This window comes from Nannospalax galili, unplaced genomic scaffold (assembly GCF_000622305.1).
Source record: "Nannospalax galili isolate Female #2095 unplaced genomic scaffold, S.galili_v1.0 scaffold150, whole genome shotgun sequence".
NCBI classification, from domain to species: Eukaryota; Metazoa; Chordata; class Mammalia; order Rodentia; family Spalacidae; genus Nannospalax; species Nannospalax galili.
In genome coordinates, this window is record NW_008329320.1 from 1,969,114 (window position 1) to 1,989,754 (window position 20,641).

The window sequence follows — 20,641 nt, forward strand, 5'->3', positions numbered from 1 at the left end:
CGACCACAGAGTTTTCTCTGTGTGTGTCCGGAGTGTGGTGGAAAAAAACGTGTGCCCCCCCCCCCCCCCCAAACACCGAGAGAGAGAGAGAGAGAGAGAGAGAGAGAGAGAGAGAGAGAGAGAGAGAGAGCAAGAGAGAGAGAGAGAGAGCTGTCAGATCCCCTGGAGCTGTAGTTACCGGCAGTTGTGACCCACTCAGTGTAGGTTCTGGGAACTGAACTTGGGTTCTCTGGAAGAACAAGTTGCGTGCATAACCAGTAAACTATCTCTCCAGTCAAACGTCAATTTTTAAAAAGTCGTTTTATAACGTTTTTTTTCCAATTACAGATTACCTTTCCTTTAATAGATACCATGGTTAATAAAATCATCTTAGATCCTAAATCTTCAGAAGACAGTAACAAGTAAAGCTTACTCTGATAAATTCCATAAGTGTATTATAAATGTAGGCTCCCTTTGGCAGGAAAAAGCAACTTCCAGGGCTGAGTTCATGGAAGAAATACAGTTCTTGGTCCTGGATAAAAGGGGAAAAGTTTGTTTATATATGTATAAACTATCAGTGTTTCTGAGTATAAAGTTTCGTCATGATTTTCCAAATTTCAATTGTGCCGATCTTAAATAAATGACACCATGGCACAGTTTCTTGGGTACAACTGAATGGTATAAAATTTGCAGCTGATTTACAGATTGGCACAAATCTGTTTCCTCCCTGTTACAGTCCTCATCCCAGCAAACAGTGACATGAATGGTTTTACACCTCTTGGTTTTCAAGTCCTCAGAGCCCCAAGATCTGGGTGCTTTATGACTTTTCTTTGTTTTCAAATGAGGGGCAGGAAGGAGAAAGGGGAAAAGACCCTGATAATGAAAGAAATGAAACTGGCTAAAAGCCCTGGAGAAGGAACCTATTAATGCCTGTCACCCTCCTTACCGCTAGCATTTATATCAAGTTGTCAAAATAGCAGAGCAGACCTAACAGCCGAAGTCCTCTAAAAATGAACCTTATTTTAAGGGGGAAAAAAAAAAAAAAATCAAATGTAACTTCCTCTACAGAGGACACTCAGAAGCAGCTAGAGCTCTCCCAGCTCTGAGATGCTGCTTCTAAAAACTGTAGGGTATCAACACTGTTATCAGTAAGAACAGTAATTAAAATGGGTTTTTGTGCATATTTCAGAAAACAAAGTGAACAGCCAGCTCACAAACAAGGCAGCATGGGTAACCTGAAATCTAAACACCTCTTCAAAATGAAATTCTTCATACTTAGCTAATTTCAAATGAGGACAACTCAATGTGGACATACCACTGTGCATTAACATACCCTCCCAATTTTCCTATGATCTCGGTTTTTAGCTTCCTCTTGGAACTTCTCCCACTCTTTCAACATTTTGGGATCGGGGAATGAAATGCCATAAATCCTCTGGAGTGTTTCCATATCTGCTTTGCCTTCCCAATACGTGGAGGAATTCTAAAAGCAAAGAACAAAGACTCAACATTTCAACATGTGAACATGTCACTATTTTAAGCGTGGTGTATGATTTCCCATAATCACCTTAGAAATCAAATTCATACTTATCTCTGACGAGGAAAACTACATAAAATATACAACTCAGTAAACATCTCCCACTGTAGTCAATGACCTCAAAAAGACTCTTCCCTAAATATCACAATTTCATTAACACTACAACTACAAGGCATCTCTCACAAAAAAAAAAAAAAGAATGGAACCAACAGTAAGCAACAAAAAACATCTGGAAATGACTTATTCTCTTGACCTAAAGAACACTAATAATTACCATATTTCTAAGTTAATATAAAACTGACAGAATTGGCTGTATGAGAGAGCAACCTGGGTAATCATGAGACATACAAAGGGCTGTGAAAGCCCTTAATTCCTACACTGAGCCTTAAGACTTTTGAAACCGTGATCGTGTATAACTGCCTGATCTGAGAGTCCCCCAAACCCCTGCCTGGGTCTAGTGAGGAGTGCTGAGCTATAAAACACTGACGACACAGGTAGCGCCCAGTGAGTAGATGGCATGGAGACAACAAACCCAAACACTGTGAATGTCCTTCTGTGCACAAGAAAAACATGTTAGAAAAGAGAAACCAATGGAAGTTTAAACACATACTATACTAGGCAAATTTCTGCAATTTAAAAGTTAATGTTGCCTTACCTTGTGTATTTTTAAAGTCTTAATTTTGCCAGTGTGTCTGACATGAGGACCCCGGCAGAGGTCGATTAAGGGGCCACATCTAAAGATGAAATAAAAAGAAAATTAACAATTACAAACTCACACACACACCAGATGCATTCAATAGCATTTGACAGTCTTACCTATAAACTGTTGTAGTTGGAGTATTTACTTTTTCATTCAATATCCGGCATTTGAACTTGTTGTACTAAGAAAAAAGAAAAATGCTATCACAGATATCTTCAATTTTCATCTCTAAATACTAGCCAGCTGAACTGTAAGTCAAAGTACATTTAGAGTAGTGTATGAATATAATTCATAATTCATAGCAATACTTTATGTTTTGAGGACTATTTTTTCTAGAGGAAACTTTAATGATGCACTAGGCTGCAATGGTGTGGCTCCCAGCGACAGTACATGAAATGAATGGTCAGGGCTTAATTTACCTTAAACATTTTCAGCAAAGTTTCCTTTTTAACTTCCAGTCTTTCAAAAGCTTGTTTTTCTTTAATGATTTTCTTACACAAAGTTTCCAAAGAAGAGAAATCATTGCTGGATACACCCCTGAAGGAGAGGAGAGCATTATCTTTCTATATTCCACTCGAAACATTTTATTCTACTTTCTAGGACAGAGTTCATTAAAGCCTCTATTACATGTAAATTTGATACTTCAATTTTTGACAATGATATCTTTGTCAGTATGAGCTTTATAACTGTTCTCCTTCACTGAAAACACTTTTGTCACATTAGACCGTTTATAACCTTTCTGCTTCCCTGAGAACTCTTTCAGCAACGTACAGACCCTTTATGACTTTTCTCTTTCACTGAGAACTCTTTTAAAGTAACATATAGACCCATGATCATTCATATTTTCCCTTCACCCAATTTCATAACTTACCCTTCTTCAAGGTACATATCATAATAGAACCCATTTTCTATTGGTGGGCCATAACATAAGCACCCACCGTAGACTCTTTCCATGGCCTCACCCATTATGTGCGCACTGGAGTGCCAATATACCTGAAGATGTAAAGAAAAATGGGATGGCTTCAGTCTTGGCAGATGAGTTACAAGTGGTTGTTTCAAAGACACAGATGGGAATATACTCAAGCAATAATTTCAGGCCTTGTTACTAAGGTACCAAGTGACAGTGAGAAATTTACTAAACAACCTGTAGACTCCAGGTTACATTTGAAAACCACTAATCCACATACACTATAACAAAATCATTTCTTCCCCTTATGTAGCTTGTGTTTGTGTCTTCACCCTAAATTCAATAAACACTGTATAGAAACTCACTGCTTGAGCTTCCTCATCCTCAAACTTGAGAAGCTCCAAAGTACAGTCTTCTTCCAGTGGGCGGTCCAGGTCCCAAACAACTTTGTTCACTTTAGCAATAACAGTGTTGTCAGCCAGGCCTTGACTTAAAAAAAGATAAATAAATAGATAGATAGATAGATAGATAGATAGATAGATAGATAGATAGATAGATAGATAAATGACACACCGCAACTACATGACACTAAAATAATCTATTACCACCTAACAATTTGAGAACAGGGAAATACTGCATCTATTATATATAAATACTGCATATATTTTTACATCTATGTATTTATGTCTTTCAGAGATAAAATGGAAAAAGTAACAAATTTCAAAAATTGTACCCAAGAATATTATGAGAAGATCCTGAAAATTCAGAACACTATTATTTGACACTTAATACTTTTACTTAAGCAGACAAGAGAATTCTGGTAAATAAAGAAGTAACAATTTCCAATGGACTGATTTATCTTTTAATGTTTACAAATTAGTTTTTTATAAAACTAAGCTATTTCAATGCCACAGGAAGATGGGAGGGCTACTAAAGAACGTCTCTGCTTAAAATGTGTTCCAGATCCTTTCCTGAGAGGCAGTGCTAACCTCAGAATAGATTCTCCTATCACCTAAGATGACAGCATTTATAATGGATACGGGTTAAGCAAAGGACTATTTAATATGGCTTTTTTAAACATGGATATCTGTCATCAAATGATAACACACCAGTGTAAAAGCCAGGGACTTTCGAGGAGGACAAAGCAGGATATTCTGGAAAGGCTTAGAGAATAAAGCAATCAAAAGTTGGGCCAAAACTCTACACAGTAAAAAAGAAAAACGGCATCCCAGTGAGGAAGGGGCTGTGGACAGAAGTGGAGGTGAAAGTAAGTTCAGGAAGTAGTATGGCTACAGGAGAATCGAATGATGTTCACCAGATCACACTGCAAAGTACAGCTAGGGAAAGGACAGTCTGCTAAGAGGCCAGACATTCTTACAGCAGAAGGCTTTATGAGACCAGGGCTTACTATGTCAGTGTTCTCACTCCTTGCTCAGTTCACAGGGTTACAATCAAGTTTATATAAGGGTCAGGAGAAAAAAACAAAGTTAACAATGAATTCCTATTCCATTTGCAAAGCAACTACCGACCTCATAGGTTATATCACACACTTTCTTTCCTCCCAAGATCATCCGGAAACGATAAAATGCTGGAAGTGGGGTGGGGGAGGGAGTTTCCAGATTAGAGAATGATCAAGGGGCTAGAGCGATGGCTCAGTGGTTAAAAGTACTGGCTGCTCTTGCAGAGCAGCTGGGTTCAGTTCCCGTCACCCACATGGTGGCTCACAACTGTCCATGGCTCCAGTTCTAGGGGATCTGTTGCTCTTCTGGCCTCCTTGGGTACTACATGGCACGAGTACACTTACACACATATAGGCAAACACACATACAAAAATTAATTAATTAAAAATTATTTAAAGAATCAATTAAAAGGTAATATTTTCTATATTCTTTGGAAAGAAAATTAATCTTTGTGGTCTGTGATGGTTAGTGTTAATGATCAATTTGATGAGATTCACTGTATTTTACAGTGTTCCCTATAGATTACAATGTCATTTATTAAGAAGCCAATTGGAAAATATTTTTTGCCAGAGTTAGAAAATTCAAAGTTGAATTACTAAAAACATTGATCGCCTTCAGTAGCTGTGGAGTTGTCATTGGTCTACAGTGACATTTTTACAAAAGTCCAGAATAACTTTTTGTTGTTCTATTGTTAGAAATTTTAGCATGAATAATGGGTATTTACAGGCTCCCAGGATTAGTAGTGAATATGAAAGAGAAGGAAAAAAGGCTTGCTTTATTTGCTTCCACAAGTTTTCCTTTGATGTTTTGTTTCATTATCAATTTTAAAGTACAGATCATTTTAATCCCTTCTTTAAAAGACGGAAAGAAGCCATCATGGTGCATATGTAAGCTACATTTTATGGGTAGCAGCTCTGGTAGTACCTTGGGGCTCCATTTTGACCTTGTCTTAGTTTCTTTTCTTGTGCTGTTATACCCTGACAAGCAAACTTAAGGGAGAAAGTGTATTCTGGCTCAGAGTTCAGGGATCACAGGCCACCATGGTAGGGATTCAGAACAGCAGGAGCTTGAAGCAACTGAACACAATACATTCACATTCAAGAGCAGAGAACAATGAATTAATGTGTGCATTCCAGTGCTCAACTGGCTTTCTCCATTTTTATGCATTCCTGGGTTCCCCACCTAGAGAAATAGTTAACATCCACACTAATTAACATAATCAAGATAATCCCTTCTCACAGGTCAAAGTTTTGGAGCTAAAACGGGCTTGAATTTTTATACTGACCTAGCCACAATCTCACTGTGTGACATCAGAGGAATCTCTCATGAACCAGACCTCTAAAATGAAAGCTTGACCTGGGATTTAATGGTCTGTTGAACTTACTATGATTTCACATGAAAATCTGTTTGAAATGACACTCTTTCTTCCTTCCTTTGAAGAAAGTAGTACTTCAGGTGGAAGTACTTTCCAGACTAACTGAAACATTCCATTCGCTCTGCAGAAAGTACTACCCAATACCCATGGCACTGTTTCTACTCTCACTGGTTGCTTAATAATCAGGTCCCTTGTGGTTTATGACAAAAGGTTGGCTTAAATTCTAATTCTATGGTTTGGCAGGTTCTTTTTGAGCTCTGTCGCCATTTTGCTGTCAACATGACTAAAATGTATAATTCTTTAGGTTGAAGAGAAGTGTACATGGCTGCCAAATTTGGCGATATTGGAGAAACAACTCTGTTTGTCTTTTCTAGTGCAGTCCTTACGGGAAGGGCAATTTCATGTACCATATGGGCTAAGCTCTTCCTGGACAACAAAAAGAATTCAACTAAAACAAAACAAAACAATGTTTAAAAGTATTTCAGATGTACACATCTCTTGAAGCCAATGTTCTATTTTAGAGATGTGTAGTATTTGACTCTTTGTACTGTAATTCTGTGGCTTTTATTTTGTTTGAGACAGGGTCTCATGTAGCCCAGGCTGGCCTTGAATTCCTGATCTTCTGTCCCCCTCTCTCTACTTCCTGAGGGCTGGGATTACAGGTATACACCATATCCAGCAAGTCCATGGCTTTCAATTAAAAGGTTGAAAAAAAAAGCAACAACAAAAAACAAGACAAAATCCAAAAAGAAAAAAAGGTACCAGGCATGTTGTTTCCTAAGCCTGTTTACTGCTTTATCATGGTCCCACCAATGCTAGTAAGACTCTTGACAATTCATACTGCAATTTCATATGGCTCCACTCAATATATAAAGTAAAATATGTGTAAATAATACAATGATGGAGTTATGGTTTCTATGAAACAAAGTTGACTATTTGGAAGGCCTGATAAAGACAAGGCATGAAAAAAAGTACTGTTGTTAGGAGTGGATGAAACAATTACATAAGAATCTAGGAGTCTAATTTAATCTAGCTTTAAAATATTTAAGGCTACTTCTCAAGTCTATTAGGATAATATAAGACCTCCAATACTACACACTATCCCCAAGAGCCCTGGCCATCGAAATATAAAATTGGTGAATAAATACTTTTACATGTTTTATTTATCTGTCAAACATAAGATCAGCAAACCCTTTCTTGTAAAGGGCATACAAGATCTACATGGAATATTCTTAGTTCTTTTGTTTTCCTTCAACCATTTAAACATTAAAAAAAATTTTTTTTTTATTTTATGTGTATGAGTGTATTGCCTGCATGTATGTGAGTGCACCTGTGTCATGCAATGCCACAGAGGTCAGAAGAGATTTTAGGCCACATAAAAATGGGCTATGATCATAATTTGTCAACAACTTGTTCAAGATATGTAACAATTTATACTTTATACCAATTTTATCCTGTTCAGATAAACTGACCACCTATTAATTCTAATTACATTAGATTAAGAAAGTTTTTGGTCTATTACAAAGTATATATCCAATTCTCAGTTATTCAAAATAATTTTTTCCCAATTCATTAAAGTTTAAGAATATATATGGCTGTTCTTTGAATTTAAAAATACAGAGCATATTTTTTTCATGTACCATATGACAGTTTTTCTAATTGTCCATGTGAGGTGACCCATTTTCATAACTTTAAAACTGAGATTTTTAAGTGAAAATTGATGAAACACTGTCTATTTGCCTTTGTGGCATTTATGATACATAAAAGGACTAGTAATACAAATTCCTTCCTAAGAGAAAACTAAAGCATACTCCAAATTAATTTTGAGTCTTGACTATTAAGCTCCACATCACTTTGATTTTTTAAATTTCTCAAATAGCAGCAACATAAAATATTAGTATGATAAGTCTGGAAAGATAATAAAAGAAAGTTTAGTTACATTACAAACTATAGAAGGTCAAAAAAGGTGTAGTATTTACCTAATTCCACAAGCAATCTGATATGGTGTAGTTTTCCAGGATTCGGCATCGACCTGCTTACCATCGGGCAGAGTGACTTTAATGGGCCTGCTATCTTTTAAGGCCTTTTCTGCCAGAATAGAATCATGCTCCGCTTTCAGTTTATTATACATATCAAGTCGTGTGTTAATATATTCAGGCCAAGGATTCAACTGTAAGACAACAAACGAAGTAATAAATGAGTAAATACTTATTTTCCTCTTAGAAAAGAGAAAAAAATAGACAATACAAAAGCCCATGACAATGAATTCAGAGCAGTACATAGATTATAATAATCACTGGCATTAAGTCCTAGATAAGGATTAAAGAAAATAAGTAACTGTAATTTTTACTAAAAAAAACGGAGCTGCCAACATCCTGAATTGATAACCATTATCATTTGTAATTGATACTTTGTATCAGTGATATTTTTCTTTTAAAGATGCCCTCCTTAAGGTCTCTCCTCCGTTTTGGGCTCAGGGATGACCTTGAACTTAAGATCCTCCTAACGCCACCTCCTGAGGGCTATGACTGATTTCCTGTGTGCCACCCTGCCTGATTTATGCATACTAGGGATCAAACTAAAGTTTCATTCATGCTAAGCAAGCACTCTACTGAATGAGCTACATCCCTAAGATCTTTTCTAGCTAAGAGCTTGTAAGTCCAGTTATAAGCAATACTGGAGAGAAACACAAATAGCCATTCCATTCTGTTTGATCTTAATCAGAGGACAGTCTGTGCAGCTAGTCAGCCTGTATGTCTACTCACAACCAACCACAAATTTATTTGACTTAGGGGATCCTATTAGAGGAACATGTTTATTTTAACCAATTCAAAGATGCTAGGATCATCTTTCTAAGATCATTTGAAGACAAGAGCACATAACACTACTGTGTGCATAGTTGATAAAGTTACCCTGAATATTTTATACAAAACACCCAGTCACTCAAGTTCCCAAAAAATTTTGACAAAGATGATTACAAAAAAAAAAAAAATCTGACTTCTATTCTCCAAACAAATGAGTCTGTCAAAACATGAACACCTCCATGCTTATCACCTCCAAATAATAGCAACACGAGCCATTTTTCTTTTTGTTTTGGAGGCTTCAAACTCACCATGTAGCCCAATCCAACCTTATAAACTCCTGCTTCTCCTGCCATACCTCTCAAGGTTGGGATTATAGGTGTGAGTCACTATCCTTTGGCACTAACGTGACCCTTAGCAGCAACATGTAAAATGGCTCACTTGTGCTGTGACTTTCTATTTACATGTATTAAAATTATCAGCATTGCCAGGCATGATGGCACAAGCCTGTAAGTCTGAAGTAGAGGACTAAATTTAAGGCTAGTCTAGTGTACAGAGCAAATTCAGGCTACCCTGGGCTACATTGCAGACGTCTGCTTCAAGCATTTGGGGACAAAAACCTGAATTCTGTAAGTATTATATATATGTACACGCATATACATATATACACACATATATATGTACAAAAACTTGGGAGGAGGGTGCAGATATGGGATCAAAATATACTGTATGAAATTCACACACAGGAAAAAAAAGCAAATAAAAGCAAAACAGAATTGGCTATAATAATGACTTATTCAAATATATGCTCTAACACTTACTTGATTTTGATATTTTTAAATAATTCTACATGTAAAAAAGTCTCTATATAACACACAGCCCTCTGTATCCCTGAGTTGCATACTCTTGGATTCAACTACTCATGGACTAAAGATACTAAAAAAAAAAAAAATTGTATATGCACTAAACAGATATGTAGAGACCTTTGATACCAATTCTTAATACAGAGTAAAGACTATTTTGGTAGTATTTACACTGATGGAGGTTATTAATAATCTAGAGGTCATTTAAAGCACATGAGGATACATACTATTTATGCAAATAATACAGCTTTTTTTCTTGTTTTTTAAAAGTCAAAGGTCTTGACTATTGCCCAGGTTATCCTAGAACTGTGAAGCTTCCTCTTACATGGTCCTCCTGCTCAGTCTCCCCATAACTGGGACTACAAGAACATGGCACAACACCTGGCTCTACCACTTTATACAAAGAGCCCGAGTATCCTGAGAATGTGCTGCTTTCAGAATTCCTGGAAGCAATTCATGGCTCTCAAGGGACAACTGCTTCTCAACAAATTTACTGTGAAAAGAGAAAACTAGCATCTAACCTCGGGAAAATAAGAACTAGTCACACTCTATGGAATTACTGTCTACCCCACTAGGGCAGCATGGTTTCTGGTGGTCATAATTACCGCAGTCTACCTCAGAGGCTATTTCCCTGAACATCACTGCAAAAAAAAGTCACAACATTAATAATATACATGTACACACAACATGCATGCATGCACATACACACATACATTCAACTTGTCAGAACGCAACCTTTTAGAACAATTAGTTTATGTGAAACATTACTTTCAGTTTTTCTTTCTGAGAGAAACCATTCTGTTTCTTTACCTTTATCATTTGAAACAAAGGAGCTCTAATACCTTTGCAACTGCCTCCTTTAGCAGTTCCTCTCTTCTGTTAGTCATCTAGATGCTCCCTGGGACCTTCGCATCAACTTATACATGAGTCCAAAACCACTAATGGTGAGGAACCAATAAAGTAACATGGTTCACAGCCTGTCACTCTACAAAGACAATTTAAATCCCCCTGTTCTTCCAGCGTGTACTGTTGTACCAGCCCACACAACCTTCCATGTCTTACTGCAGTCTATTTCTGTAAATATTGGCACTTACTAAATGAAAGAACTTAGCTCAATTTACTTACTCAAAATTTACTAAGCAAATGCCCTCTGTGCCAGGCTCTAGGAATGCAGAGATGGGTAAAATCTGCATGGTGTCCTTAGAAGGATATCAAGCCAAGTTTGCAAATGATGGGAAGACAGAGCAGGCAAGGTCTTTGACAAATCACTGTACATGCTAAAATTCTCTACTGAGGCCTGGAAAGATGGCTCAGCGGTTAAGAGCACTGGCTGCAGTTACAGAGGACCCAGGTTAGGTTCCCAGCACCCATACAGTAGCTAACAACTGTCCATAACTCCAGTTTCAGGGGATCCAACACCCTCCGTGGGCACTGCACAACACAGGTGCACTTACATACATGCAGGCATAACACTCATACACATAAAATAAACATGAAATAGATAAGTAACATAAAAGCCTCTACTGAAAAGTATCTTCTACCTGCAACTGACGTCCTAATTCTAGGCCACTTTTCAAGAATAATACGTACAATTCTATTGAAAGTATAACAGAGAAATTAAGAAACATGCATTTTACTCTTGCTAATCTTAAAATTCACTATCAACAATTTCTCCCACAATTACGGTGGTGTAAAATGAACAGACACTGGCTGAAGTTAGGCAACACCACTTCATTACTTACATAGTTAGCTTCTGTAAATGGAAATACTGCTAAGTGTACCAACTGTAGCATTAACAAAAATTTGTTTTTTGTTTTGTTTTGTTTTTTGAGATAGGGCCTATGTAGCAGCCTAGGCTGGCCTAGAACTCAAGAGTCCTTCCGCCTCCAGCTCCTGGATGCTGGGACTACAGGCACCACCACTCCCAGTTCTTTAAAGTCAGTTTATTGTGCTACTTTAAAAAAGCTAAGTCTTTAGTGTTTCTACATCCTGGTAGTTTTCTAGAGTCGCTAATAAAACAACTGCAATGACTAAAGCAAAAAGTGAAGTAGTTTATAGCAGTTCAAATTAAAAATAAGGTAAAAGACAAGCTTAACTGCATTCCAAAACACAGAGGACCCACTAGATTCAGGGACTGCTTTTGAAATGTCCATTCTGTGTGCCTTGATTCCAGGAACCAAAATCATTTTCTGGATACAAACTCTCAAGTTTAAACCAGACTTCAGGAGTAGATCCACATGAAAACAGTGGGAAAGGAATCAAGGAACTAAACTGCCTTTAATTCCTTTTGTTCTCAGATGAGTCCAATCAGTGTCTCTATTCCTTAACATCTTATTTAATGAAACGGTCAGAAAGTTAGCATCCAATCTGGCAACTCAGCAATTTCTATGGTCCCTTCCTCTACAATTCCTGACCTCTAATATTCTTATCTCATGATCAGATCTCATCTTGCAGTCATACTTACTTTTCCTCTGCACTAACAAGTAACTGCAAATCTTTTTCTCTTCTCAGTCTGTTTTCTTAATTCTTCTTCCCATGCCTTCCAACTAGTACTACCTTACAACCCTCCATAACCATCGGAATCCTTATACAGGGGCCAGAAAACCTGAAACTTAAGTTTTATCCTCAGGACCCACATGGTAGAAAGAGAACTGACTCCTACAAATTGTCCTCTGGCCTCTACCTCTCTCTCTCTCTCTCTCTCTCTCTCTCTCTCTCTCTCTCTCACACACACACACACACACACACACACACACACGAACATAAATTAAAACAACAACAAATCTTTTTGTCGATAAGTCTGGGACAGTTCCCTGTTCCTTGCTAATCTTTGAAACCAAGAGTCTGTGTGATGGTAAGTTCTATTACTTCTGCTCGTCCTCCATCTCCAGATCCTTCTTTGTTCTTCTTTTTGCTTCCTTCCTTCCGCTTTTCTTCACCAGCATCTGCCTAAATAAATAAAAAAGACCTTGTATTTTAGCCTAATTTGACATCTTCCCATATTGCACCTAGGAAAGTTTTGAAAATGCTATTTTAGTATCTGTTTCAAAAAAATAAAAAGGAAAATCTCATTTTGAAAAATTAGAAAGTTCACCACTGGCAAAGACAAGTAACTATAACAAAACCATGTCTTTAAAAGAGTACAAAGGGTCAATTAACAATGTACAATTCCTCAAATCTCATTTATTATAACTATTCCTGTGACTTCCCTTCAGATTTACTTGGTACTGTACTAAATACATAGTCACAAAGTATGCAATTTATTCAGTAAGAGTTATTTCAAGAAAAAAACTGAATTATCTATCTCATCTAGCCACCCATTCACCCATCCACCCACCCACCTACCTAGCTACCCAGCTATCTCCAGGGAGACTAAAGCACATGTGTGAGAGAGTGATGCCAAACAAGCAAGGACCACAGCTAAGTGTTGGGGCTTTAAAGGATGGAGAGAATCAATAGGCTACACTTTGAGAATGAAGGAAATGTCTTCTAGGTATATACACAAACTTGGTACTGAATGTTAAAAAGAGAAAAAGAAAATGACTAAACCAGGGTGTCTAACACAGAAGGACTGCTTTAGGAAGTAGTCCAAGACAAGCCAGACCAGGGTACAGCTGGAAGTGAGCACTAGAAGCTGCGAGAACGGCAACTTCAGTTAGAAGCAAATGAAGTTAGAGAAATGCTTACAGTAGTTAAGTCCTTGTGGGAGATGTGATGGGGAATTTTACTTAGTTTTGTATACTTGGGATATTTCCACCATGGACCTAAAGATTAAACACAGGGCCTTATGCATACTAAGCAAGCAACCCGAACCCTTATTTATGATCTCTGATTTTAAAAACAGCTTTGTTGAGATATAACTCACGTACTGCACACCCACATGAAGCACACAATTCCATATTTTATTTTTTCTTTTGAAGATAGGGTCTTCTTGTAGCATCAGCTGGCCTGGAAATCACTTGCTATATAGAGCAGGCTAGCCTCAATGTCACAGAGTACCATACGCCTTTACCTCGAGTGCTAGAATTAAAGGTGTGTGTCACCATGCCCTGCAATTCCATGTTTTTTAGTAAATTTACAATTGTGGAACCATCAGAATTAACCTCGGAGCACTATCACAACCTTCCTCCAAAACATTCTCAGAATCAATGGATTTGCTCCCTGTCTGACCATCTCCTGGAAACCTCAAATCTACTTCTTACTTCTCTGGACTTGCCATAAAACGGAAAGGATTTGTGAGTGGCTCTCTTTGCTCACCATCATGATTTTAGGATCACTGTACTATAACTGGTATCAGTACTTCGTTCCTTTCTACTACCTCACAGCATTTCTTTGGAAGGTTGCTGAGAACAGAAATCAAGGCCAGGTACATACACTACCACTGAGCTACTCTCACAGCCTCTTCTGTTTATTTAGTCACTAATCAGTTGGTGAATAATTTGGTTGCTGTCTTTAAAATGAGTGACTCCTGAATTACACCTCCCTCTAGTGAACCAAAACAACATTAAGGCTCTGAAAGCAGCTAAACTTCAAATTACTTATGGCCTGGGAGAGGATATGCGTATCACCTCAGCTCTTCTGGCTCAGTTTTCCCACTTGCAAACTGGATGTAAGCATGTTCTTCACAACAGGCTTTTTGTGAAGATTACATGAGAAAAGAATAAAAGGTTTAAACCTGTGGGGCTGGGGATGTAGCTCAGAGAACTTTTGGGTTAGTTAGATCTGTACTTCACAGAGGAAGCTTTCAATGGATTAAAGATGCTAAATTCTTAGAGGTAATAATATGACTTAACATTTCATTCACAAAATCCCTGTCTGAAGCTTTACCACCAACCAGTCTGCTTTGGCTAACCTGGATTCTCATATAAATTTTAAGACCCCAATCATGCTTCAAATCATTAGAGGTGGGGTAAAGAGTAGGATTAAAGGACAGTGAGAAAAGAAACCAAAAGGTAAGTTATAAAACTGCAAAGATGACCAGTTTTTAAAAACGAAAAAAAAAAAAAGTACAGTCACTGTTCATCACCTTAAATTTGTAGTTTTGAATGCACACATACTCATTTTCCTTGCTAAGGGACAAACCCTGTTACTGCTTTTCAGCAACTTGTCCTATCAGTTAGGATGAAAACTACTCTTGTTGAAAACAACAGCAACTCTCAACAGGACTATTATAACAGCCTCAATCATATGGTCTTGCCTCTTTCCAAGGCACCTTAAACCCTGATTCCAGGTCAGTTTTTACAAATATGATCCATATACAGCACTTTCCTGCTTAAGATGCTGCGTTCAGAGCATACAGATTTCCTTGATCATTGTCCTTCCTGTTTCCTTCACATTTCTTCCAGACACAACTCACCCTCTGTACAGGTAGCCCTGTGCCTGGCTTACCAGACCTCTTTTTTCCGAACTTAGTCCAACAGTCTTTCCATGCAGAGGCAGGTGCTTCTTCTGTAACCTCACAGGGCTGATCCCACAGAACTTTGCTCTTCCCGTCCCCTAAACACTAGGCTATTTGGGGCCCTCAAAGTCAGGAATTCGGTGGTACTCATTTTGCTACCTGCACTGCCCAGCTCAGGGCCAGGAAAAATGAATACGTGGACCATTTATTGGCCGTAAAAAAACAAAGGGGGGGCAGGCAATACGAGTAGAAAGGGAAGAAAACTCAGTGTAAAAGTGACGTCAGAGATGTTTCTAAGCAATGAATGACAGACCACCAAGCCAAAGTTTAAAAAGGATATGATGTTGTGCGATTGTTATCTATAACGCTTCCAGCATCTGGTGAAGAGGTTTTCATTTACAGGGGAGTTGTCAGATAGGGGTCATGGGCTTCCCCACTAACTTATTAGGCAAACTGGATGTGATCTCGGAGACTGTGGCCTTCCCTTCCTAAACGAGAGCTTTTTACTCCACACGTTTTAGGATTAGAAAAGCTTCTGTAATGCTGTTCCCGCCCACCATGGGGGCAAAATAAAAGTGTAAAAGTCCCCAGCCCTCCACTGCAACTATCTGGCTCTGAGGAAGTCACTCACTGTTCACTCATGTGCAGGGCGAGGAGGGACCCTGAATGAGTCCTGCGCAGGGGCACCCCAATACCCACTCCTCTGCCCAGCAACCCCACCGCGTCCCGCCCGCCAGCACCCGGGAGCACCCAGTAGGCCTCCGGGCCCACCACGCCTGCTCACCGGCTTCTCCTCGCCTCCCATCTTCCCTGAAGGGCTTTCCTCCGACATGGAAGGACCACGAAGAGAAGACAGAACCCGAGGGCACCTGCCAAGCGCAGCCGAAGCCTCCCAGGAGAACGACCCCGACGCTCCGGAACACTGCGCCTGCGCCACGTGGCCCAGCGGGAACCAGCTGATGCAAGGAGGGCGCCCAAGCCCCGCCCAGCCTGCCGGCGGGATGCGCAGCCAATGGGAAACGCGGAGAGGCGGGCCCTCTCTATTCTAAGCCAATGGAAAAGCTACGCGGAGAGGCGGGCCCTCTCGATTCTAAGCCAATGGAAAAGCTGGCGGAGTGACAAAGCCCTTCTCGGAAGTCCGAGAGAGCGAGTGAGAAAGACCCGCAGATTCCAAACACTAGCTGCTGGGTTCCTAGAACGCGAAGTGTGTCGTGCGCATGCGCCTTCTTCCCCCTTGCCTGCCCCTCGTAGGACCTTAGTGGCCACGGTAGCGAAAGGGGATGGCTAGGTCTGAGCTTCCAGGAAGTCTTGGGCTACTTGAGTAGGGTCCAGAGCACTTTGGCTCATCTCAGATGAAGTCCACCTGCCAGGTAGGCGGACTCTGCCAGTCTAAGGTGGTGCATCCAGCCTACCTCATGGCGGTGGAACCCGGCCCTCCTGCTTGCGGGGCGAGCGCCTTTTCTTCAGCCTTTGTGCTCCATGGAGCTTTTTAAGAGGTACACAAATACAGTAACATTTCATTTGGGGAAATAATCAGATTAGCTGCCTCTTATTTAAACATCTGTCGTCTAGTTAGAACTCTTTAATAACAACCACCACTTTTTTTCTTTGGCTTTTTGAGAACGGGTCTCTATGTTGCGAGGACCAGTCTAGAATTTATGTAGACCAGGCGGGGCATGTGGGATCCACCAGCCTTAGCCTCCCAAGTGCTGGGATTATAGGCATTTACCACCATGACCACCCAAGCACCACTTTTAAGTAGCTCATTTAAGCCTCGTGATTGTTCTGCCTGTTACCTTATAGTTCACGAAACATATTTCAAAAGTTTAAGTAGTTTGGCCAAAGTTACAGTAAAACCAGTAAGATGTGGAGCATAAAACTCGAAATTTTGGGTTTCTTCCACTCTTTCAAACTACATTCAACACTAGGTTAGCAATTACAATCGTGGAGGCACTCCCATTGTTATTTTGATCTTAATGTTTGTATCTTTAATCATTTTAAATTCTTGATGTATTTAAGAATAATCCCTTCATATTACTTATAAAATTAACTGGAGACAGGAACGTTGTGTGTGGTGCTAACCTTTGCACCTCCTCCTGGGTTTAGTGAATAGCATTTATTGACTATTTCAGAAGGATAGTCAAGATAATCTTTTTTTATTTTTTATGTACAAGAGTCTGCAGTTTTGCTTCATGGTTTCAGTGATCAACTTTCAGTTTTAACCAAAAACTTTTGATGGTAGGTAGGCATAAGGCACAGCTGTAGCTTCAACACTTAGGAAACTGAGGCAGAAGGACTACTTAAGCCCAGGAGTTCAAGACCAGTGTAGGCAACATCTCAAAAGCCCTATAAAATAAAACAAAAACCCTTCAATTGAAAATTGAAGAAATAAAAATTATTTTAAAATAACTTTTAAAAGTATGTTGTTATTGTTAATTTCTTAGTATGATTAATTTATAAATTAAATATCATAGATATGTGCACATAGGAAAAAATACATATACAGTGTGCTGGTTAGTTTTTATTGTCAACTTGACACAATCTAGAGTCACCTGGGAAGAAAGAACTTCACCTGTAAAATTGCCTTGATAAAATTGTCTGTGAGAGATTATCTAGATTGATGATTAATGTGGGAGGGCCCAGCCCATTGTAGGCATCCATCCCTAGGCAGATGGGATTGTGCTGTATAAGAAAGCTAAGCATGAGCCAGAGATAGCAAGCCAGTAAGTAATATTCCCTGATGGTTTTTTCTTCAGTTACTGCTTGAGTTCCTGCTCTGAATTCCAATGATGGATTGTGGCCTGGAAGTGTAAGCCAAATAACCTGAAGTTGCTTTGATTCATGGTGTTTATACAACAGAAAACAAACTAGGACATATGAGTTTAGTACTATTTACAGTTATAGACGTCCAGTGAAAGTCTTGAAACATATAAATAAAGTAGGACTAGTGTTCAGTGTAACTGGGATCATAATTCTAATTTTTCTTTTTCTTTTTCTTTTTTTTTTTTTTTTTTTTTTTTTTTTTTTTCCTTTCCAAAGGCCAGAAGTTGGCAAGGGTTTCCAGGAAGCTGGTCTGGCAGTGGGCTGGGATCGGAGCAACTTTAACAAGTGGAAGTTCAGAGGGAAGGAGTCATCAGGAAAAGTTCAAGGGTCAGCAAACCTTCTGAATTATTTTGCGAAAAGCTCTGGCTTTCCAATTCAAAGACAACACAGACTGCACATTCCTGATTCATTCCCTCGAGATACTTGTCTAAATTCTAGAGACAGGCTTTGTAACTGCCATCCGGCAGACACTCGAGTCAGCTCACCATCTCGTCAAACAGCCATCCACCCGCATGCCTCTCCCCTTCACCCCCCAGCTGTCCTGGAACTCACTATGTAGACCAGACTGGCCTTGAACTCATAGAGATCCACCTGCCTCTGCCTCCCAAGTGCTCGGATTAAAGGTGTGTGCCAATTCTGATTTTTCTTACTGAATGACAGTCATGCAAGTGATCAGTGATCCCAAAGCAAAGCTGAAAGATGCTTAAAATAACTTTCTCAAGGCTCTTGCCATTCCTCTTGGTTGCTCACCAGGACTAGTTGATAAGAGTCTATTGCTGAAGACACTGCACACCTTGGTTGAAAAGTATAAGGACATCAAGCTGAACTAAGCTAGAAGCTTCCATCTTGCTAGCTAGCTTTCATAGTTCTGGAAAGTGCTATACAGGCTACTTGGGGGAGAAAAGACATCAACAATGGTTTTACCCAGCTTTGAACCCTGTGATTATAATACCAACCAGTCAGGCAAGATGTGGCAGTAGTGGTACAGTGGTTATGGGTTAACCATATACTCTAATTGAATCTGAGGCCCACTCCACAAGAGGGAATTAATGCCTGGTATTAATGTCCATTAAAAAAAAGGGGGGGAGTGCTGAGGAAGTCTTTGGCCCTAGGGGTGAACATGCTATTCTTATTTAGCTAAATTGTCATGCCACCAGGCCTTCTAAATATTTATGTGCATCCTTTAGACAAATGCTACCCCCAGCTCCCAGGCTTAACCAGAGAGGCTTCTCTTTACATTGAATGATGGTGAATGCAGAGACCTGTGGCTTCTCAGAGTACTAAAAATAAGTGCTGTTTGAATGCTCAGCCCTAAATAGCACCTCACCCTTAGCCCTCACCCACAAGGCTCAGGGACCATCATCAAAGAGGTTGTAGGAAGAATGTGAGTTGGAAGATAGGGAAAAGAGCTGTGAAATGCTGTCTTCTTAGCATGCACAGCCAATGTAGTCATGACCTCATAGCAGCTGTGGTTGCCTGCAATGAGTCTACACAAGACTGTGCCTATCAACAGTCAATTATGCTTTGGGGAGGGACTTACAAGGATCTACCCATCCCTGCTGAACTACTAGCTAAGGATAGATTCTGGTGGAGAGTCAGTCATTATCTTCAATTGTGTAGGCATTGAGGAATCCATCAGGTTCCAGGGGATAATTGCAAATCCATGAGCCCAGGGATAGTCCACAGATGTTAAACTCAGTGGGCCTCAAAAAAGAAAAGGAAAGAAGGAAGGAAGGAAGGAAGGAAGGAAGGAAGGAAGGAAGGAAGAAAGGAAGGAAGGAAGGAAGGAAGGAAAGACTTGTGGGATAAGGACTTGTAGAGAGCATGGGGGTTATAGGAATGAGAATCCAAATATCATAGCCTATGTCTGGTGGTCCTTCCTGAACAATCTTCTAGATCCAGTGGCTACAGAAATGTTCCATCTCATCCCCCTTCAGGCCAAGGACTGGTAATGACAGCCGACTGTCACTAGTCTCAAGTATGCATTATCCTCCATGGTCTCTCCAATATGACCTTACCTTTGGAAATACTACTTTTATTAAAGTTTCTTCAAATTTCCCAGCTGTTCTTTTCCAGGATTTTTGTAAGATCCATGTGATTTAGAATTAAGCTATCAAGGTTTGTTTTTGTTTTGCTTTTCTATTTATTATTTATATATTTATGTTTTATTACCTTACAAAGAACTTTCTTTTTTAAATTTTATTTTTATAATACAATATTTTTTAAAAACAGGGGCTGGAGAGATGGCTCAGCAGTTAAGAATACTGAATGTTCTTGCAGAAGACACAGGTTCGAATCCCAGCACCCACATGGTGGTTAACAACTGTCTGTAACTTCAGTTCCAAGGGATCCGACAGCCTCTTCTGTCCTCCACAGGCATTTCACTACCCAGGTGCACTTACCTACATGCAGGCAATGCACACATACATACAAAAATATTTTAAAAATTAAAATATTTTAATTTTTTTATTTTTATTTTATGTGTATGATGTTATGCCTGCATGTGTGTGCAGTGCCCTCAGAGGACAGAAGAGGGAGTCAGATCCCCTGGAACTGGAGTTACAGATGGTTGTTAACCACCATGTGGGTGCTGGGTTCGAACCCTGGTCTTCTGCAAGAACAGCCAGTGCTTTTAACCACTGAGCCATCTCCAGTACCAGAACTTAGTTTCATTATGGCATTTTTCAAATGCCAGCACTGTTCTCTGGAATTGAGGTTTCAAGATGTGGTACTCGATCTGTGCTTAGAGACATGTTCTAGAACAGAGCTAGGGAATGGGTCCTTTACTTCTTTTAATTTTT

At 39.4% G+C, this 20,641-nt stretch overlaps 1 protein-coding gene across 2 annotated transcripts in view; it reads right to left on the reverse strand.

Annotated features, from left to right (window-relative positions):
- Positions 1 to 15,984, reverse strand: part of Tars (threonyl-tRNA synthetase) — a 29,879-nt gene extending 13,895 nt beyond the window's left edge. The window contains exons 1-10 of one of the 2 annotated variants that reach the window (XM_008835456.3): positions 15,802 to 15,983; positions 12,488 to 12,568; positions 7,935 to 8,125; positions 3,486 to 3,609; positions 3,085 to 3,206; positions 2,633 to 2,750; positions 2,330 to 2,394; positions 2,169 to 2,247; positions 1,313 to 1,459; positions 413 to 511 (exon numbers count right to left, since the gene is read on the reverse strand). In XM_008835456.3, coding sequence (XP_008833678.1) covers positions 413 to 511; positions 1,313 to 1,459; positions 2,169 to 2,247; positions 2,330 to 2,394; positions 2,633 to 2,750; positions 3,085 to 3,206; positions 3,486 to 3,609; positions 7,935 to 8,125; positions 12,488 to 12,568; positions 15,802 to 15,849 — 1,074 coding nt within the window. In that variant the 5' untranslated portion in view covers positions 15,850 to 15,983. Of the gene's footprint in view, positions 1 to 412; positions 512 to 1,312; positions 1,460 to 2,168; positions 2,248 to 2,329; positions 2,395 to 2,632; positions 2,751 to 3,084; positions 3,207 to 3,485; positions 3,610 to 7,934; positions 8,126 to 12,487; positions 12,569 to 15,801 lie in introns of both variants that reach the window. The other variant, XM_029564682.1, reaches the window with a different exon arrangement.
- Between the last annotated feature and the right edge of the window lie 4,657 nt (positions 15,985 to 20,641).